Consider the following 21,749-nt stretch of genomic DNA (forward strand, 5'->3'; position numbering starts at 1 on the left):
CCCGCACCCCCCTTCTGGAGCGTGGGGAAGGGGAGGAGGCGGCTCGCGTCATTGTCAGGAAGCGCGTGTCCTTGTAAACAGCGGCCACGGGCTGGGTGGCTCGGAGCGCCTGCAGGGGGAGGGGCCAGAGGACCCTAGGGTGCGTGAGGAAGGGGTTGCTGGGGCGATCCGAGGCACACCGGGAGAGGTTTCGGGGAGGGTGATGATTTCCCTGGAGTACGCGATAAGGGATACGAGAAATTGGTACTGAGCAAGTGTGTGCGTGTTGGGGGGAGGGGGTGGTCCCGGGATGCACGCGGAAAGGCCTGAGTGATCTGGAGTCTTTCAGAGGTGCTGGAGGGCTGAGAATACACTGAGAGACCCCGCAAAGGAGAGACAGCAAGGTAGATGGGGAAGCGGGGGAGGAGACATCTGACTCAGAAACTGAGTGGGGGTCCTGGGTACAGGATGGTTGAGGGACTGGAATTTTCCCGGGAGGAGCTGAACCCAGGTGAAATAAGGAGGAGAGATCAAAAGTGTACCCGGGAGAGTTTGGAGGGTCCACTATGCAAAAAATGAGTCGGGGTCCTGGAGCCCACCGGAGAGAGACAGAGTCCCCGACAAGCGGGAAGGGGAAGGCATTGAGAGAAACTAGAAACGCATAAAGTGAGTGAGGGTCCTGGGGTACACTGAGGCAAGGAAAATACGTGCGGTAGAAGATTGTCAGAGGTTGGGGGTCACTGGGGTCATCTGCGAAGCCTCAATGAAGGATAGAATTAGAAGGGTCGAGGCACCCTTTCAGAACTGAGATGATATTGAGAGGGTCCCCGGTTGAGACCTGAGAGAAGGAGGGGTCTTTGAGGATCCTGGGGACCTTCCATGATCGGCTCCCCTCTCGTGGGTGCCTGTATACTCCCCACCCCAAAGCCCTCCCCTAGTGACCCTGAGGTTGACCGGCACCGTGTCGGCTCCCAGTGCCTAGACCCAGCCCGACGGCTGGGGCGCGGTCGCCCAACCCCACTCCTTCCTTAGAAACAGGCTGGGGAAAGAGCGCCGCGGCAGGAAGTGTGGCAACAGCCCCGGGGGACGGAGCCCGGCCCTGCCTCCGTCACTCGAATCCTACGGGACTAGGCACCCCGCCCTGTGTCCGGCGGGGTTCAGCGCCTCGGAAGAGGAACCTGAGCAGGCGACCCCCGAGGAAGCCAGGGGCGCTGAATAAGCCCAGCTGCCGAGGTCTCCAGTCACCGATCCCCACCCCAGTAATGGTTCAGTCCTCGGAGCCCGCAGGCAATGGCGGAGGCTGGCGGTCCCGGACGATTCCACTAGCCCGAGGAAGGGGGACCCACTGGGGAGCGGGGCCTGGTTGCCATGGCAACAGGCGGGAGTCCGCTGGCCGGACTGGGGGCGGGGCGGCCCCCGGAGTCTCGCCCCGACGCCCATATAAGGGCACAGGAAGGGGTGGGTCTAGCGCTGTCCCGGGGCCGAGGGCCCCGGTATCTGCCAGGTCCCAGGGCACGCCCGGGCCCCTGGACGGCTAGTCCCGACCAGCCCCGGCCGCCGCCCCCGGGGCCCCCACGGCCGCCTGGCCCGGCCCCACCCAGCCGCTCTGAGGCCGCGTCCTGCCAGGCCCTGCCTGGCCCGACCCAGCCTGGCAGGTCCCCGCCTGCCCGCGGGCCTGGTTCGGACTTCGCCCCCAGCCCGACGGCGAAGAGGGGGTGGGCCAATGCCTCCAGGCGACCCCGGCGCCTGGGCGGGCTGACGCGGCTGCCTCTTACCTCGAGCTGGGTGCCCTTACTTTCTGCCAGGAGGTCTGGCACATACATCCGCAAGGGCTGCGGTGCCCTCTCCTTCATTCATGTGGGTGAGGGGCCCGACTCCTGTTTTAGTATGGGGACTCCTCACCATCCAGAATACCTAAAGGGGGATCCATTCCCTCACCCTAGGTGTCTCCCTCATCTGAGGGAACCCCTCCAGAGCCCCTTCCCCAGGAATAATTGAAGGTTTAGATGGCGAGGCTTCGATTTAGACTAAAAGTGGCACTTCCAAGCAGATAGGATACCAGCCACTAGAACCAAAGTCTCTCAGAAAGTGAAGCCTCTATCTTTGGGGAGCTAGATTGAAGTTTCTTTAGGGCAGAGAAAGGCTGGGGGAGAGGAGCTAGCCAGCCTTTACAGGTCAAGCACAGAGTTCACCAAGTGTGGAGGAGAGAAGTAAAAGGAAAGAAGGCAAAAGAGAAACTGAGCTCTGCGGGGGCTGGGGAAGTCCAGCAGAGCAATGGCGCGTTGGGGAGGAAGGTCCCATGAGAAGCTGGGGGTGTCCCTATCTTTGGAGGGTCCTTGTGACCCCTGGGTACCCCCTCCCCTCCTCCCTTGCTTGAACTGCTCCCCTCCCCCGCCCTAGGCTCAAGGGAGATTCCAGTGGCCGCTGAGTCTGGCAGGCACGCTGCCAGGTCTGTGTCTCCCGCCCATGCTAATAACTGCAGCTGACATCTGGCTGGGCCCTGCGGGGGTGCAGCGGGCAGCGTTGGGGGGCTGGGCAGGTCTGACCAGAGGGCAGCATCTCAGGAAGCCAACCTGCAGGTCCCACGGGCCAGGAGGCCACAGTGAGTCAGCCCTGACCAGTGCTGAGGCTGGCCATGCCAGGGGAGTCCTGGAGAGAGGTGAGACTGTCCCAATGAGGGTAGAGATGGAGGCCAAGGACCCAGCAAGGAAAAATGGATGTATGGGGGTGGGGGTTAGGGCAGGGAGAGCTGCAGGGTTGGAGTCATGCAGACAGACAGCACGACTCAGAGACACTTAAGACAAGCAGACAGAGAAATAATTACTATTTTAATAGCTAACACTTATATGGCTCTTCCCAGGAGAAGGAAATGGCAACCCACTCCAGTATTCTTGCCTGGAGAATTCCATGGACAGAGGAGCCTGGCCCAAAGAATCAGATACCACTGAGTGATTAACACACACACACATATAGCTCTTACCATAGGCCAGGCACTCTTCTAAGTGGTTTACATAGAATAACTCATTGCCTGCTTCCAAAAACCCAGTGAAATGTATGCTATTTGCTATTAGCCCCCTTTAAGAGACCAGGCACAGCAAGATAAGAACTTGCCTCGTGTCCCATAGCTCAAAGCCCTGGGGTTGACCTAAAACCTGAGCTGTCTGGCTCCAGAGTGTTAGCCAATTTTGTGTAGATAATCACAATCACAGAGGCATATATGCAGTACCAACTGCATGCTAAGCTCTGCAAGCCCTTTCATAAAGGGTCTCCTTTATGGGGGTTGGGGACAGGACAGAGGGGTGCTGGTGTGTTTGGGGGCAAGACCAGTATGCTCTCTGCACGAGTGTTTGAGCAGGGGGTGGGGATTGGGCCAGGAGGGAGGGCGGGGGCCCAGCTGAGCTGGTACAGCCGGTTCCAGGCCCCTGCCAGTCTCACCCTTGTGGCCTGGGCACCACCCCCTCATGCCGCCCCACTGGCGCCAAGGCCAGTCCCATGAGGAGGGTGTGAGGAAAGCCCCCTCCTCTATCTGTGCTGAGTGCCCAGACTAGCAGCTGGGTACTGCCCAGGCCATGGGCTTCAAACAAGCATCTAGCTAAGGAGACTGTGCCCAGGCTTTCCTCATGCCCAGGAGCCCGGGACCTGGGGGACTGGATAAGGAGGAAGTTTACCCACCCCCACCCATGGGTCTCTCTGGGGCTTTTGGCCTTGGCAGGAGGGACTTCTCCTTCTTATAAATAGCCTGGTGACCCCCCCTCCACCCTGGCCCCACTGGCCGGCAGGGCCCTCACCAGGAAACTGGGCTGGGGGCTGCCTGTGAGTCAGCTAGTGGGCAGGCCAGGGCGAGAACCCGCAAGTCATAGCACCCAGGCTCCCTTGTCCCTGCCCCTGGGTGTGGACAGGCAGCTGGCAGGAAGAGGCTGAGAATCACCGAGGCCCTCCCCCAGGAACCCCTAGCTTGCCAGCCACATCCCTCCCTCACCTCTGTGGTTTGGGGGTCCCTATCCCTCTCCTGGGGAGGAAGTGGCTCGGTTTTCTTGGAAGCAGGAAGGAGAGTCTGTCCTCAGGCTGACTAAGCTGGGCATGAGGGGAGTTTCCCACAAGACTGTTTCGGGTCCCGCCCCCCCGCCCCCCCGCACTGTTGGAGAGGTCTTGGGGGGCCTGAGCATGGCTGAGATCCCGGGTGCCCCATTTATAGCGGATGTGCTGAGAAAACAGGCCCACACCCCACCAGGGACCTAGGCTGCTGAGCTGGGCCTCCTAGGGGAAGTGACAAAGAACAGTCTGGGAGGGAGGTGGGGGGAGGTGTTTGGAGAGAGTAAGCGCCAGGATCTCTGGGTGGGGGCAGAGAAGGGCTGGCCAGCCCAGAACCCCAGAGTACCTCATCATGGTCCAGGGGCGCGCGTGTGTCTGGCTGTCTGTGGGTTTGTGTGTGGCTGGCCTGTCAGGGCGTGTGAGAGTGTGTGTGAAGCCTGTCTTCTCAAGGCATGTGTCTGTGTGCTGGCCCAACCCTGCAGGGGTGTGTAGGGCCTGTCTGCTTTGGACGGGGGGGAGTGTGTCTGTGTGTATGTGTACGGTCTATATGACATGTTGTATTGTGGCTGGCCTGTATACAAGAGTCTAGGGTGTACTGGAGTTGTTACTGCTCATCTATTCGTGTCTGGTCTGTACGTGTATGTGTGTCTGTGTGTGAGGTCCATGGCTTGCCTGTGTGAGGTCTGTGTGTGACGTCCGTGGCTGGTGTGTGTCTGTGACTCTCTGTGTTTGTGTCCATGTGGGCTCTGTGGCTGGTGTGTATGTGTGCATGTGTTAGCCAACAGGTTCTGTCAGGGTGTCCTTGGGCCAGCGTGTTAATGAATGACAGACTGAGGCCTGTCCATGCTTCTCTGGGTTGGGTGTGACTATCTGGCCAGACCATGTGTGTGAATATGTCAGTCTGTCCACTTTCATATGCCCAGTCTGTCAGAGGGTCTGACGTGAGTGTTATCAGTGAGGTAGAGTGTGTCTATAAGGCCGATTTCTGGTGTCTTCAGAGCTTGTCTGAGTATGTATGCAACTGTGTGTGTGCTGTGGGGCGGTGGCGGCTGGGGCTGTCTGTCATGGTCTGTATGTGTCCCTCCTGTCCTTCTCTCCATACGTTTATGATTGTCTCTTTCTCCTCTGAGTTATCTTTTTGAATCGATCTTGCTAGTGTGTATGCCTTTGTGGCCTTCTCCGGTGTGTCAGGATCTAACACTGTGTCTGAACATATCTTGTGCGCCTCTTGGGGCACTTGCACTGAAAGTGACCGTCCCTTATCTCTGAGCCTATCCACATGCCTGTGTTGCCCACTTGGGTCTGTGTGTCCGTCCTGCCTGTTTCTGGCCTGTCACATTGTCTCAGGGTGCCTGTGGACATGCGACTGTCTGCCAGGCTGTGCACTTCTCACCTGAACGTCAGTATCCTTGTGTTTGTGCCTGTCAGTGTGTCCGTCTTGCCTGTACGCTGAGTTCACTTATCTGTGTTACCTTTACGCTTCTGGCCTGTCGGTATCTTCACGTGTTTGGCAGCATTTCGGTCTTCCTCTTTGGCCTGCCCTGTCACCTTTGACAGCCGTCTTTACCCAGATTTGTGTCTGACCCTGTCAGTGTCCCCGTTTGGCAATCTGTCTGTGGCCAGGGTTACAGGAGTTTTGTGTGTGTAGACTGGCTTTCTCTCGGGGTGACTGTGTATGTGTATGCTCCTTGCCGCCCCTCCAAGTCTGGCTGCTCTGGGCCGTGTTTACTCTGCCCCCAGCCGACTGCTGTCCTGCCCGGGGAGGGGCTGACTCTCCCGTCTGTCCAGCCAGGAGTCCACAGGATGTTCCCGAGACGCTGTCTCCGCCGACATCCCCTCCCTTGGGCCACCCTCGGGTCAGGACCCAGGCGTCCACGACAGTGGGGGTGGGGCCACAGCTTATGTGGGGGGGGGCATGTCAGGGCCCCGGAATGAGGGTGGGGGGTGGGGTGGGGAGGCGACGGGCCCAACAGGTTCCGCCTCATTCCTGCCCCGCCTCTCACTTCCTGGGTGCCTGCCCCGGGCAGGGGGTGGACGGAAGGGATGAACCCTATGGCCTCAGAGCGCCTGGGTGGGGCATGGACTGCCCCACATGGACTCAGTTCTGCTGGGCACCCAGCACCCAGGCCTGGGAGACAGGAGGAGCCTGGGTCCTTTTTCGGACCAAGCTCCCTTCTCTGCTCCTGTGCCCAGCTCTGGAAACAAAGTGTCCCATCTATTATTCAGCTAATCTCACAATGCCACAATAAACTGCTCAAAATTATCCCCCATTTTCAGATGGGGAAACTTGAGAACCAGAGAGCAATGAGGGCAGAGGCAGGATTTGAACCCAACTCTGTACATGCCACCCAAGACCCCCCCAGTCAGCTCACCAACAGCCTTCCCTCCCCTCTCTAAAAATGGTACGTGTGGGGAGTATGAACCCAGGCCCCCACGAGGCCCGGCTCAAGGGGGCGCCTGGCTCGCTCTGAGTCAAAAGGGGCCCCTGGATGAAATGAATAAGAAAACGGCTTTAACCGTTTCATCGCCAACGGGCTCTGCCAAAACTTCCTGTGGGCTTGAGGGGGAGGGGCTGGGGACTTGGTTCCCGGAGGGTTTTGAGGGGGTAGATACTGCCAATTCAGGGGTGGGGGAAAACGCCTCTAGTGACCTTGATGAGAGATGGCTAAGGCAAAACACTAGACACCGACCCTCGCAGGAGGGAGAGCCCGCCCTTCGAGCTTCAGGTCCCCAGTACTGGGTTCTCAGCCCCCACTGCCTGGAAGGGGGTCTCAGAGTCCACAGCCCCCTCCCCAAGGGCTTGAGTCACGCAAGGGGAAAAGCCGCGAGAGGTGAGTCACGGGGTGGAGAAGGGGAGCGAGGTCTGCTGTGGCCAGGGGACCCTCAAGCTGACCTGAGTCACGCACGCCCCGGGCTCGCTGACCCCAGCCCCTCCCCCGGAGACTAGGAGCGGGAAGCCCATTATCGGTGGACTGTGGAATTAAAGGAAGAGCTGGGACGGGGGAGGAAGCACGCGCCCAGCCGCGCGGGAAGCTCCGGTTCCCATGGTAACTGGAGGGGGGGTCTGTCAGCTCGATGGCGGGGTTCCTCCCTTGTCAGGGACGGTCCCCGAGCACTGGGGAAGCCCCCGTGTGCTCTGTCGAGGGGCCACAAGTTTCAGGTCAGGCAGGAAGGGGTTAACGGCCCTGCGTCCCGCCCCACCACCCCTGCCATGGTTTCACCCGCGCCCAACAGTCCCGGGCAGGGTGGGGCTGCGCCCAGCGCTCCCCCACGCGCCCAACCCCCGCGGCTGCCCACGCACGCACGCACGCACACACGCACGCACGCACGCAGCTAGCCTATTTCCACCCTCTCCCCGCGCTCGCAGGCACGACCGCGTTGGGCTCCACGCAGGCAGCGACCGGCGTCGTGCCTCACGTCACGCACGACGCACGCGCCCCCGCAGCGCAGGGAGCAGGGCCCAGCGGGGCCCAGAGCAGCAGAGCTCGGGGGTTTTTGACACCCCCGGAGCCTGTCACTGCCTCTGCCTCTGCCTCCGCTAAGTACGCTGTCTTGTGTGACTTTGACACCTCCCCACAAGGTCACAAACTCTGGATCTACAGGGGCACACGGACACAAGATAAACCTGCCACACGTTGGCACAAACCTTCACTAATCCAGCCAGCCCCGCAGCGAATACGGGCAGGGTCACACTGTCACACACCGTTTGTGGTAGGGACACAGACAGGGCCATCTTCATACACAGGTGACATATACAGACACTGCTATAAAGCCACACCAACAACACAAAGTAAGACGCAAACAGATAAAGTCTTGGACCTCAGGAATCCAGTTGTCAAGCAGCCACTCCCCTCACATGGAGACTGTAGAGTCACAGACACATTGTGGGGACAGACTCGATGGTTATACTGTCCGCGTACATCACAGGGCCCAGAAAGTAAGACAAACCCACAAGGCTGCATACAGGGACACCAGATTGTCTTGGGGACATGGGCAAACCAAGGCCACCCATGACAGCCTCATGCTATCACAGGAAAACACATGACATAAAGTAGGACACGGTCACAGAAACAAAGGCATACTGAAGTACTGATTATCAGTCATTCACTACTTACACGAAGAGTGACAGGGATATAGACTCAAAGGGTTTCCCTGGTAGCTCAGTCGGTAAAGAATCTGCCTGCAGTGCAGAGACCCCAGTTCGATCGGATTCCTGGGTCAGGAAGATCCCCAACAGAAGGAAATGGCAACTCACTCCAGTATTCTTGCCTGGAAAATCCTATGGACAGAGGAACTTGGCGGACAGTCCATGGGGGTCCCAAGAGCCCCACATAACTTAGCCACTAAACCAGCACTAAGGTCCCATAAAGAAAAACACGTGCCCTAGTCCCTGACAGCACACCCCTCCTCCAAAAAAACCCCACCAAATCACACACACATAGCCTGTTGTGTAAATTCCCAGGGCCTCAAGACTCACCAAGACACAGGTCAAGGTATACACAGGCCTGTGCACACACAATCACAGACCCACCATTTCTTCATCTACATAGATATGAACACATTTCACATGGACTCAGAGATAAATACACAGACACCAGGAGGGGAGGGGGTCAGGATGGGAGTCCTGGCAGAATGTCAACGTCTGCAGTGTAGAAAACATGCCAGAGTCCCTCATGATATGGGGTGGGGCATGGTGTCCACCCTGAGGCTGTGATCACTTTCCGAGGGGAGCAGCACCATCTCCAAAAGTGTGAGCTTAAGGGTCCCCATCCCAGCTCTCATGATTGGGTCTCTGCCCAGATGTGAAGGCCAGAGGGGGCGGGCGGGGGTCCAGCTGTGGCCACAGGGAGGGGTTGACTCACCCGCTTCCCAGCAGTACAGCCCAGGCTGGGCCCAGCTGTTCCTGGAAACAGAGGGGAAAGGAGGGGGTGGGGTCCCCAAACAGGCTGGGGGCTGCTGGCCCAGACCAGCATCTCTGTTCTTAATGGAGGCCTTCAGATCATTCCCCAATCTTTGGGGCTCTCTCCATCAAAATGGAGGCTTGAATCTTTTCCCCAAATAAAAGATCCCTGCTTCAGAATGAAGGTTTGTAACCGGTCGCCTTGGAGGGCACACGGATGCCTTCAACAGCGGGGTTCCCTGTGTCCCATTATTAGGGATTGCTGCTCTTCACCACCGTAGGGAACTCCTTCTCCCCTCCAACATGAGATTCCTTGCCGCCCCAAATGGAGGGTTGTGACTCCTTCAAAGTGAGGGTACCCAGACCGTCCTTTAAATCTGGGGACTTTGAGGTCCCTGAATATCTATAACGCCTATAATATCACGGCAACGTTAAAACAATTCAAGTCCATGCTCCAGATATTTAGATCCCTCCTAAACATAAAGATCCCTGCGGGTCTGGCAAATATTGGGGACCCCACTCCCTAATATTTGTCGGTCCCAACACATCCCCCGACATTGGGTGACTACATCCTCTCACAAATATTCCCAGCCTTGTCACAGCCGTGGTTCCGGCTCACCTTCCATTTCTGCCGGGTGGCAGCCCGCCCGACTCCCTTCTCCCCCCCGTTTCTCCCTATTGGTAGCACCCTCTCCCTGACGGGTGCGGGATAGAGAATAAATGGCAGTTGTTCTCACGCCCGCCGGAAGAAGCCCAGTCCGGAAGCCCGCACTGCCGGCCCTTGTCCCCTTCCTCCCTACTCCTTCCCTCGGCTCTGCTCCCAGGGGATGGAGATTGAAAACGACTCGGGAAGGGGATGTGGGTGTGTAGACGAGCCTTCAAGGTCCCTGCGTGTGTGCGGTCGCGCGTATGAGTGGGCTGTAAGCTGGAGTCTGTGCTAGAGTGATTGTGTTCCTGCGATACTGCGGGAAGGCGGAATGCAGGGAGGGGGTGTTAAGAGGGAAGCTGTTATCATCCTCCCCAAACTGCTGGGGTCGGGCGGGGCGCGGGTAGGGGTCGCCAGAACCAGACTCTAGGCTGCAGGGAGCAGCTCTCCTCCTTTCAGACCTAGACCCACCCCCAAAGCAGAGCCCGCCCCTCCCTCTGGGTACAGCTAATAACCTCTAATTACCACTCATTACCTCTCCCGCCCCGCGGGGGAGGGACTGCAGGGGAACTCAGGCGTCAGAGGACGCCGGCCGGGGCTTTACCCGCCTCCCAGCCCCCTAAGCCGGATCCGCCCAGAACCTCTTTCCTCGCCTGCGCACCGGGAATTACGAGAGCCCTTGCTACCTAGAGTCGTGGAGATTCCAACCAACTATATATTTAAATATCTTAGCGCAGACCTGCATTCTGTAGGCACTCCATAAATAGTGACTGCGAGTTTATTGTTACGTAGTACAGTTAGCACTTTCCTTTTAAGCCTTCTTCACTGCCCAGGGGTCTCAGAGTAGCCTGTCGTTTCCCCTCTAGGCTGCGTTCCTGCGGTCCGGGCGCCCCCTGGTGGGCCGAGGCGACCAGGCCGGCCCGGTAATGGGTTCTGCGGCGCAGGGCTCAGAGAGGGGAAAGGGCTGGGAAAGCTGAGTGAAGGACGGATCCAGGGTAGGCAAATATGTCTGTTCACTACCCAGAACTAGCTATCCTGCCCTTGACTTAGGACCCGAATCCCCTTGTCTACCCTTGGTCAAGAGTATCAAATCCCCTCCACTGGGAAGAAACTTTAGTGTTCCCTAAGTCCATAGAATATGTTATGGCCTGCCCTTCTCCCGCGCAAAGGCTCCGATCATAATGTGGTTAGACAGCAGAATTTCTTTCAGCTGAAGGGAAGGGACGTGAATGCGCCTGTATAACAGGGTGGGGCAATTCCACCTCGGTTGAAGAAAGACGGCGAGGTCTCCACTACCTCAAAAAGAGCTCGGGGAGGAAAAGGGGCGAGGCCACCCTTGGGATGCGCAAGGTTGGCCCAGACTGACCCCTAGCGGCAGTACAGGCGCCCAAACGGCTTCCCGGATCCAACATGGCGGGTCTGAAGGCCTGAGCTGGAGCCTGGAGGAGATCACGTGTCTGGGGCGGGGCCTGCGCCTAGGGGGCGGGGCGGCGCTCTAGGCCGAGCGGGAGGTCGGGGCTGCTGGCGCTCGCTGTTGGCTGATCTGGACGCCGCTGCGGCGGCGGGGCTGCACGGCCGGGGTCGAATCCGATCGGGAGCCATGAGCATGGACAAGGCCGAACTATGCGGGTCTCTGCTCACCTGGGTAGGTCGGGGGCGGGGCCAGGGACAGGTGTACGCCAACTTGGCTCTGTCCACCCCCTCCGTCCTGGGGCTGGGAGGAGGGGGTCGTCGGCCTGCTAGGTAGTTGGACTCTGGCCTGAGCACCTGCCCCGTCACGTGGCAGTTTTGCTGGAAAGAACAGGTGAGGCCACGCCCCTTTGTGGCTGGGTCTTGTAGAGGGGAGGGCCCAGGTGAGCTGGCCTGGTCACGTGGTGCCTATGGGGACCAGGTGACTTGTGATTCTGCCCTCGCTTGGTTGCGCGGAGTTTGTTGGGCAGCGGTAGAGTGAGGCCACGCCCCCTCTGGTCGGTCCAGGTGAGCAGAGGCCACACCCCCACGGAGCTGGCTTGCTGGAGCAATTGGCCAGCAACTTCCGCCCAACCTTGTGAGGGTCCTGCTGACCGGAAAAATCTGCGAGAGGGGCGTGGTTCCTTGGTCCCCGCCCCTGATTCTGCTTGTTGTACTTTCCTCTCTTTCCTCAGCTGCAGACGTTCAATGTCCCGCCCCCCTGTAGCAGCCCCCAGGACCTGAGCAGTGGCCTGGCAGTAGCCTTTGTGCTGAACCAGATGTGAGTGAGGCTGAGAGGGAGGGTCCCAAAGGAGTCCTCCAGCAGCTCATCCCACCTTCTCACCCCCAGAGACCCTTCCTGGTTCAACGAAGCGTGGCTCCAGGGCATTTCAGAGGACCCAGGTCCCAACCGGAGGCTGAAGGTGACAGGTGGTCTCAGGAATGGGGGACAGACTGGTGAAGAGTTGATCAGGGACCGGCCAGTTAGACATATCCTGGGTGATGGACAGGAAGAGGGACAGATGTATGGGGACCAGCTAACTATGTATTTGTTCATTAGTTCTTGTATTAAGCAGGCCTGGGTGTGCAGCAAGGAGTAACACAGACAAAAAACTGCATACACAAGCATTAACATTGACTTCCAATAGCAGTTAGCTCTATGAAGCCAATGAAAGCTTGGTCGTGAGAGACAGCCAACTGAGAGTGGGTGGGTGGTTACTCTAGACGGGCTGATCTCCAATGTGAGATTCGGAGGAATGGGATTCCAGACCCCAGGAACAGCAAATGGAAAGGCTGTTGGGAATAAACTTGGTGTGATCGAGGAGTGGATGGCAGGGAGGTTAGAACAGAAAGCAGGGGTGTAGGAATGGTAGATGAGGTCATCAGGGACCTGGCAGGCTGGAGCAGCGAGGTAGATTCTATTTTAAGCTGTGTAAAGTCAAGAAAGGATTTTAGTAGAGGAAAGACACAAACCTGGCTGGGGCTTTGAAAAGCTCCCCCTGGCTGTTTGTAGAGGAATGGAGGGGAAGCAGCAAGACTGGAAGCTGTTGTAACCATTCACGTGAAAGATGATGATGGTTAGGGTCAAAGGGTGGTGGGGCAGGTGGTGAGAAGTGACTGGATCTCTGGGACATGTAAGTAATATGGGCAGGTGGAGAAGAAGAGCAGGCAGTCAGACAGGTCAGTGCTAGGAGGGCGGACATTCAGACAGAGAATGGGACCAAACAGGATGAGACGACCAAGGATTAGGAGGTGAGGCAGAGTAGAAGAGGATGAGCTAGACAGGTTCAGGGTGGGGTCTGCCTGGCCCCTTCTGGGGGGCTTTCAGACCCTGGACACAACTCCTTTCCCTCCCCAGGTCAGCAATCTGAAGGCGATTTTACAGAGCCTAGTGGAGTACTCCCAGGATGTGAGTAACTGTAAAGGGACTTAGTAGGTTAGGTTGGGAGGAGGTCGGGGGAAATCCTTGAGCCCCTGATACCTCTTCATCCCCCCATCCCCAGGTCCTGGGGCATCCCATTTTGGAGCAGCACCTTCCAGATGTGAGCCTCATTGGCGAGTTCTCAGACCCAGAAGAGCTTGGCAAGCTGCTTCAGCTGGTTCTGGGCTGTGCCATCAGTTGCGAGAAAAAGCAGGGTATGGGAGGTTAGAGGTGGTCCCTAATGGGAAGACCGGAGAAAACCCTCATTGCCCCTCCGACCCTCGCCTCAGTCTCCCCCACCTTGACCCTCAGAGCACATCCAGAGAATCATGACGCTAGAGGAATCCGTTCAGCATGTGGTGATGGAAGCCATCCAGGAGGTAGGTGGGGGTGCCCACTGCAGCAAGGAGCTTGAGGGGAGGGGGCATTTCTAGGGCAGAGGCAGCTGGGCACAGGCTCTGCCCTGGTGAGGCCTGGGCTCTGTGTGGAACTCAGTTGGCCAGATTTCTCCGTCTCATGTGTCTGCCAGCTCCTCCCAGCTCGAAGTCACAACCTACCATGCTAAAAGGGCCAGGCCTCGGGAATTCTCAGGTGGTCCCGTAGTTAGGAGTGAATGCCTCCACTGCCATGGCCTGGGTTCAGTTCCTTCTCTGGATCTAGGATCCTTCACTACTTTGCAGTGAAGCTGGGGGCTGGGGGGAGAAAGGACCAGGACTCCCTGTTTGTTGGACACATGGGGCAGCCTCTGGACTGGGGTTGTTCTGAAAGACGAGGATTCTTAGGCTGGATTGTAGAAACTTCGGAGGCTGCCCTCAGAGGCGCCAGCTCATCTCAGTGTTCTCCCACTGCCCTCTCCCCTTCCTCCAGCTCATGACCAAAGACACCTCTGACTCCCTGTCACCAGAGACATATGGGAACTTTGATAGCCAGGTAAGGGGTGGGGACCTTGTTAAAGTCCGCCCCTATTACTGATTTTCCAGGGCTGCCTAAGGAGGAGGGGCTTGACCTTAAGCCTCTAAACCACTCCCATCCCCCAGGATCCTAGTCTCTTGCCAGGTCCCCAGGGCTCACAAGTTGCCTTTCCTCCAGTCCCCTCAGGTCCCAGCTCTCTGTTAGACCCTGAGGGTTTGTCAGCTCCCTCCGCTCTGTCCCTGGAGATCCCAGTCTGCCTTTCCGCATCTTCCTCCCCGGATCCCTGAGTTTTTTGCTTCTCCCCGTCCCTCCACTCCTCTCATCAGTCCCGCAGGTACTACTTCCTGAGTGAGGAGGCTGATGAGGGGGAAGAGCTGCGGCAGCGCTGTTTGGATCTGGAGCGGCAGGTGGGGCCGAGATGGGGGTTCTCAGGTGCTCCCAGGGTAGGGTTGCCTGCACAGCCTCCCCTCCCAGCTCCAGCTTATCTGTATGCCCTGCCTGCCCGCAGCTGGTTCTCCTGTCAGAGGAGAAGCAGAGCCTGGCTCAGGAAAATTCACTTCTAAGGGAGCGGGTGGGCAGGCCCGAGGATGAGGGCGCCAGTGGCCTCACTGCCAAGAAGCTGCTGCTGCTGCAGACCCAGTTGGAGCAGCTGCAGGAAGAGAACTTCAGGTATGGCCAGGCGGGGTCAGGGGCCTGGGGCAGGTACAGTCGCTTCATGTGACGCTTCTGCCATTCCCCAGGCTGGAGAGCGGCAGGGAGGACGAGCGCATGCGCTGCATGGAGCTGGAGCGGGAGGTTGCAGAGCTGCAGCAGCGGAACCAAGCGCTGACCAGCCTGGCCCAGGAGGCGCAGGCTCTGAAGGATGAGATGGACGAGCTTCGGTGAGTGGCAGGTCCCCACTGCCAGACTGCCCCTCTGACGTCACTGCACCTCTGTAACCCCCAAATTCCTAGTGAGCCCTCACAATGCCCCATAGACTCTAAAGTACTGTCCTGAACACTGCAACACTGTCCTGGAACCCATCATGTCCTCTGGAGAACACCAAAGTCCCTGGATCCATGGTGGCCCCCCAGGACCCCACGATGCAATAACTTTGCCCTTGGTGACACCTCTGACCCCCCATCACATGACTGTCCCTTCTCATGATGCCACAGCATCCCTGAAACCACAAAGTGCATTGTGGGCCCTCATAGTACCCACCCCTGAACCTCAGTGTGCCTTCTGTAGCCTCAAAGAGCTCCCTTGTGATCCCTATGACACCTCTGTATATGTTAAAAGTTCCTAGTGAGCCCCTACCATATCTTCAAGAATCCCATATTGCTGTGCCTCAAAGATCCCCCATGACCCCTCCACGGCCCCTGCACCCACAATGCCCTTATTGACCCCACAGGCATCTCATGAGCCCAGAGTGTCCAAGGAGGCTCCTCAGACGCTCTGGGCCCCATCATTCCTTCTGTAACCCCAGTCATTTTGTGTCTCCCAGAAAACCCCTGATTTTGGTCTTGGGGTAATCATTGATGTTTGGGGCTTCCCAGGCGGCTCAGTGGTAAAGAATCTGCCTGCCAATGTAGGAGACACATGAGATGTGGGTTCCATCCCTAGGTCGGGAAGATCCCCTGGAGAAGGAAATGGCAACCCACTCCAGTATTCCTGCCTAGAAAAATTGCATGGACAGAGGAGCCATGGGGTCCCAAAGAGTCAGACACGACTGAGCCACCGAGCACAAACACAACCATTGATGTTTAGGTCTTTCTTTATGCTCCCTAATGATCCCCCAACATCACTAGGCCCCGCTGACCCCTGACCTTCGTGAACCAAATGCCCAAGGCTGACCTGACACCATCCCCTGCCCTGAGGGCCTCACATCCAAGCTGAACCCTTGCAGACCCAAGCAGACCCCCACCTCCTCTTCCCACTTGCCCCGGCCCCCAGGCAGTCCTCCGAGCGCGCCGGGCAGCTGGAAGCCACGCTGAACAGCTGCAGGCGCCGCCTGGGCGAGCTGCGGGAGCTTCGGCGGCAGGTGCGGCAGCTGGAGGAGTGCAACGCAGGCCACGCCGAGCGCACACGACAGCTGGAGGAAGAACTGCGCCGGGCCGGATCCCTGCGTGCCCAGCTAGAGGCGCAGCGGCGACAGGTGCGGGTGGGAGCCTGGACCCGGACTAGGGTGGGGGCTCCTCTCGGCTGGCTACTGACTTTGGCCTACCCTCAGCAAAGTGCTGAGCCCTTCCACCCAGAGCGCGCCCCCTCGTTTAGGTAGAGGCCACACCCTCTAGACAGGACAGCTCTGCTCTAGCTTTGCAAGCCCCGCCTTTTCACTTAAGCCCCTCCTCTTCCAAGTTATTTTTCTGCTGGTCCCTCTGGCCCCGCCCTTTCACCTTGTACTCAGTCCCTGTCCCTCCCTCCCACCCTGTAGTCCTCTCCCCTCGCCTCTGTTCAGGTTCAGGAACTGCAGGGCCAACGGCAAGAGGAGGCCATGAAGGCTGAGAAATGGCTATTTGAGTGCCACAATCTGGAGGAAAAGTATGAGTCGGTGACAAAGGAAAAGGAGGTGAGGCTGAGGTCCTACTGCCCAAGCCCCACACTGCCCATCAAGGCAAAGCCCATTTCCTAGGAGGCTGATCCTGCCTCGAGTGGCCTGTTGCACCCTGTCCCTCCAGCGCCTGTTGGCAGAGCGGGACTCCCTGCGGGAGGCCAATGAAGAGCTGCGCTGCGCCCAGATGCAGCCTCGGGGGCTGGCCCAGGCCGGTGAGTTGGAGGTTCATCCCAGGGCCTGGGAGAGCGCTGACGTGGAGCCTTACCTGGCCACCTGTGCTGTTAGGGCAAGCAGAAAAGGCAGTGCCCAGGGCTTGTCTAGTTTGGGGTCGTAGAGCGAGGCCATGCTGGAGGGAGTCTCAAGTGGAGAGAGGTGACGTGGGCCAATGGAAAGCAGCAAGAGCTGTCCTTCGGGGCTCTAAGGGGGTGAGCAAAGGCAAACTCAGGCCAAATATCATGGCTCCCTTTCAAGCTGAGTGTGGCGTTTGTGTCAAGTCAGGCATTGGCCAAACTTGAGTCCCCAAAGATGCTTCATCCAAGGATCCTGGGGATGGGGACAGGAACTGTGGCACCACCTGAAGACTTTTCTCACATTCTCCAGACCCCTCACTGGATCCCACCTCACCGGCTGTGGGAAACTTAGCAGCCGAGATCCTACCTGCAGAGCTCAGGTATCCAGGGGTCAGTCACTCAAAGCTCTGGTCCCACTGGAGCCTGCCAGTTCCCACCCTCAACCCCATCCCCAAAGCAGGTACTTAGCACTAGCCAGATCTGCTCAGCTTGGTTCCGAAGTCCTAGCCGAGCTTTTTTTTCCCCGACCCTATGGACTGTAGTCCACCAGGCTTCTCCATCTATGGAATTCTCCAGGCAAGAATACTGGAATTGGTTGCCATTCCCTTCTCCAGGGGAATCTTCCTGACCCAGGGATCCAACCCATTGCAAGCAGATTCTTTACCATCTGAGCCACCAGGGAAGTCCTTTATGCTCACCCACTTCTAATTCTGCTTTTACCTGGCCGGGACTCTAGCCCTGTTGGTGGCTCACCTCACCTCTTTGGGATCCACCCTCAGTGCACCATTTAGGTCCAACTCATTTGTCTCCACTGCCCAGGCAAAAATTCTTTGCCCAGCGCCGCCCACATCAGGTTCTGCCCCCAGGACACAGCCCTGTTCTCAGTGTATTCCCTGCTGGGACCAGTGTCCTGTATCCTGCCCACATGAACTCCCAGTCCAGCTTTCCTCTTTGCAGTGTTTTCCTTTTCCGGAGCCCCATCTCAGTGTTCTAACCCTCTTGTGTAGCCCTGCCCTTCCCCGAATCCACCCCTAGACTGTACTCATGGCTCCGCCCACTTCGTGCCACCCCACCAGCGCTCCACCCACCCACTCCTAGGCTCAGTCCCGGGTATTCTAACCCTACCCCAGGGTCTGACTGGGCCTTTTCCCTGGGCTCTGTCCCTCTCCCGCCCCGTCCGCCCAGTTTCCCTCCCGGAGCCCTGTAGGCCTGAGTGGTGACCCATCTCCAGCCCTGCTTACTCCTTCCCGGTCCGCAGGGAAACACTCCTGCGACTTCAATTGGAGAACAAGCGCCTGTGCCAGCAGGAGGCGGCCGACAGGGAACGGCAGGAGGAGCTGCAGCGCCACCTGGAGGAGGCCAACCGTGCGCGCCACGGCCTGGAGACGCAGCACCGGTGAGGACCCACCCTGCGGAGGGGGGCCTCCCCCTTAAGCTTGGAGGGGGAGTGAGGGAGGGCGCAGGCACTGAGCGGGGCCCCCACCTCCGCAGGCTGAACCAGCAGCAGCTGTCAGAGCTGAGGGCCCAGGTGGAGGACCTTCAGAAGGCCCTGCAGGAGCAGGGGGGCAAGACTGAGGACGTGAGTGCCCACCTCCTCCCTGCCTGGCCCTCTCCTGTGCCCACCACTAACCCTCCTCTCTCTCCCCTCTGCTGCCTGATGCCCCGTGAAGTCCATAGTAAGTACCTTGGGCTCAGAGTGCCACTCCTGACCCTCTCCCTCCAAGAAGGTTGGGATCTCTGGACACCTCATCCCCACACTCACCCAGCGCCTCTTCTCTCCTCCAGTCAATCCTGCTGAAGAGGAAGTTGGAGGAACATCTGTGAGTCCGGTGGGGGGAAAGATTGGGGCAAAGTTGTAGGGGATGGATCTGGTGTCCATGGGGAGTTGTTCTATGAGGCCAGGGGGTCAGCTGACACTCAGACTAAAGTGTCAGCTCACCTGGGGTCTTAGAGACCAAAGGAAGGTGTGTGGACTATTTTGGGGGAACAATTGGGAGTCACTCAGGGAATTTCAGCAAGGTTGTGTGACAAAGTCACACACCTTTTTTGCATTGCTAAAAAAAATAAGCCTTTTTTTTTTTTCATTTTTGAAAATACAGCTCAGCTTGTGGGACCTTAGTTCCCCAACCAAGGATAAAACCTGGGCCCACAGCTGTGAAAGCTCCAAGTCCTAACCACTGGACCGCTAGGGAATTCCCAAAAAATAAAGTTCTTTATTAAAAAGAACCTTCTTAAAGAAAGAAAGAAAGAAACTATTTTAGATAGCTATCACAATTATAATTTAAAAACCAAAAGGTAAACCAAGTTATACAGAAATAAAGGGTAAACATCTCAGGCTTCCCTCATTAACTCAGTTTCTGCCCCATTCCACCCCCATTTCTATTAGTTCATTATGGAAATTTTTCTAGAATTTTTAAAGCAAATTCAAATGAATATGAATATAGATTTTTACTCTTATTCCTCATTTACAGAAAAGGTAGTATAATATGTATACTTTGCTTTCCCTACTTAACCAGTTAACTGGGGAAATTTCTTTGTATGAATAGATAAAGGGAGACCTTATTATTCATTTCTTGATATAACAGTCTTTGTCAGCTGGGGTTCCATGGGGAAACTGGACCTTACAGAAAATGATTTTCATGACTATTCTCTCAGTTCTGCCAAGACTGGAATGTACCTAATGCCAACCTAGAGCACAGAAAGCTATTTCCTTATAGAGGATGAATACCTGGAGGCATTAGGGCTTAATTCTGTAGAATTCTGGTCTAGAAGGGCTGGCATATAGCATTTTTTTGGTAATATTGTAATTGATTTAGTTCATTCTTTCTAGGCATTTGCAATTTCAATCTGTGCAACAAAGTAAAATCTTACATATGTATCATTTTGCTTGTGTGCAAATATATCACACACACACAAAAAGGAATGGGTGGCTCCCAGGACATATGGGCTTGTAATTTTAGTAGATATAGCCAAAGGTTCACTAGTAGATGTTATAGCACGTTCCAAGTCCATGATACATGATATTAGTCTCACTTACAGGGATCTTTGGGGTTTTGCCCCAGGTGGCAGAATGCAAACTATTAGCTTGTATTTCCTTTCATTAGAAGAGATTTGCATTCTAGAGAGATCCCTGGCTGCTGGGTGGAGAATGGAACTGAGGAGTTGAGAGTAGAAGGCTGGCAAGGGATGGTGCCTGGACCAGCATGTGGGCTGTGGAATGGAGAGAAGTGGACAGATAGGGGAGGGAGGGCTGGTTCAGGGGCCGCCTGATAAGGGTCATGGAGGGTTGTGGCTCTGATGGCTGAAGAGATGGTGGTGCCGGGACATATAGCCCCCAGGCTTGGAGTCAGGCGGAGAGGTCTGCAGGAACACTTCTGGGAAGCAGAGAAACGGGCCGGGAACTGAGGCTGCCTCTGGTTCCCCACCTGCAGGCAGAAGCTGCATGAAGCAGACCTGGAGCTGCAGCGGAAGCGCGAGTACATTGAGGAACTGGAGCCCCCCGCCGACAGCAGCAGTGAGGGGGCGCGGCTCAGTGGCCTGGATGGGTGGGGGGAGCCCCCAAGCTCAGCACAGAGCTTAGGGCCCACCTTGTCCCCCCAGCAGCCCGGCGTATCGAGGAGCTTCAGCACAGCCTGCAAAAGAAGGACGGGGACTTACGGGCCATGGAAGAGCGCTACCGCCGCTATGTGGACAGGGCGCGTGCGGTGAGGATGCTGGGCACCCTTCTGGCCTCCTGCCCTGGCCACTGCTGCCCGCCTGGTGACTCTCTGCCTCCTGGCCCCATGCCTATCCTACTGCATCATGCCACGGACTTCTGCATCATGGCCGGTGAGGCCAAGGTCACCTTGACTGTGGCTTTCCCCAACCCTAGGTCATACAGACCCTGGAACCCAAGCAGCAGCCACCTGGGGGGGCTCCCCTAGATCTCCACGCCCTGAGGACACAGCTCCGGGAGCGGGACGTCGGAATTCGGCACCTGGAGGTGGGTGTCCTAACCCCTTCTCACTGCCCCCAGTATATCCAGTCCCTTGACTGTTCCCTCCTTAGCAGATGGACTTTGACAAGAGTCGAAGTCAGCGGGAGCAGGAAGAAAAGCTGCTCATCAGTGCCTGGTACAATATGGTGAGTGCACCATCACCTGCGTGAAGTACTGGAAGCTTGGGGGGTGCTGGTGTCCTGGAGGCTCATCTGACCCCGGTTACGCCTCTCCCTCCCTCCAGGGCATGGCTCTGCAGCAGCGAGCTGGGGAAGAGCGGGCCCCTGCCCATGCCCAGTCGTTCCTGGCACAGCAGCGGCTGGCCACCAACGCTCGCCGTGGACCCCTGGGACGCCTAGCAACCCTGAACATGCGCCCTGCTGACAAGCACTGATGGATCTCAGGATCCTGCCACCTGCCCAGCTTAATCCACCCTGGGCCCAGAATTATGCCTCACTTGGTTGCTTGAGAACCTTGAAGTCACAGTCTCTGCCCCTTTCTCTTCCAGCTGGGACAAGAGTGTAGGAGGCAGGTGGGAGGCAGGAATGGGCCTACCCTTTTAGCAATGTGATTCTTATTCTTGATTTTCTCTCTGGGGTTAGTGAGCTGCCAGGGGATAGAGTGATTTTATATTTGAGAAGAAAAATAATAAAGACTTTTAATCTGACCTGGCTGGACTCTGTGGCACTGAGGGCAGGGGGAGATGGTGGGCAAGGGGCTAAGATCATTGCTTTTAAGAAAAGCCTGGCTTATGTTCTTTGTTGTTGTTTTTGGCTGAGCTGGGTCTTCATTTTGGCACAGGCTTTCTTTAGTTGCAGCGAGTGGGAGCTATTTTTGTTGTGGAGCACAGGCTCTAGGGTGTGTGGGCTCAGTAGTTGTGGCCCAGGGGCTTAGTTGCTCTGCAGTATGAGATCTTAGTTCCTCAACTAGGGATCAAACCCAAGTCTCCTGAATTGCAAGGCAGATTCTTAACCACTGGACCACGAGGGAAGTCCACCTTAGCTTTTATTCTAAGTGAAGTGGGAAACAGAGATGGTTCTGAGCAAAGGAGGCATGTGACCTGATTCAAGCGTTCATAGGCTCCTTTTGGTCCTGTGGGAGGAACAGACTG

At 57.1% G+C, this 21,749-nt stretch overlaps 1 protein-coding gene across 7 annotated transcripts; it reads left to right on the forward strand.

Moving 5' to 3' along the window:
- Positions 1-56: 56 nt before the first annotated feature.
- On the forward strand, positions 57-21,305 carry HOOK2 (hook microtubule tethering protein 2). Of its 7 annotated transcripts, none has more exons than XM_060415421.1 (22): positions 57-2,638; positions 11,702-11,787; positions 11,857-11,929; positions 12,865-12,915; positions 13,010-13,142; positions 13,240-13,307; positions 13,795-13,857; positions 14,166-14,246; positions 14,348-14,508; positions 14,580-14,720; positions 15,772-15,973; positions 16,277-16,387; positions 16,497-16,584; positions 16,973-17,042; positions 17,921-18,058; positions 18,154-18,241; positions 18,448-18,482; positions 20,094-20,176; positions 20,263-20,366; positions 20,534-20,644; positions 20,710-20,784; positions 20,883-21,305. In XM_060415421.1, exons 1-22 carry the CDS (start codon positions 2,615-2,617, stop codon positions 21,030-21,032), a joined length of 2,136 nt encoding a protein of 711 aa, XP_060271404.1. In that variant the 5' UTR covers positions 57-2,614; the 3' UTR covers positions 21,033-21,305. The 7 variants fall into 7 exon arrangements, with proteins under 7 accessions (XP_060271404.1, XP_060271405.1, XP_027825357.2 ...); XM_060415422.1 differs by lacking the exon at positions 57-2,638 and adding an exon at positions 7,436-9,773; XM_027969556.2 differs by lacking the exon at positions 57-2,638 and adding an exon at positions 11,042-11,202.
- Positions 21,306-21,749: the final 444 nt, after the last annotated feature.

This window comes from Ovis aries, chromosome 5, assembly GCF_016772045.2.
Source record: "Ovis aries strain OAR_USU_Benz2616 breed Rambouillet chromosome 5, ARS-UI_Ramb_v3.0, whole genome shotgun sequence".
Classification (NCBI taxonomy): domain Eukaryota; kingdom Metazoa; phylum Chordata; class Mammalia; order Artiodactyla; family Bovidae; genus Ovis; species Ovis aries.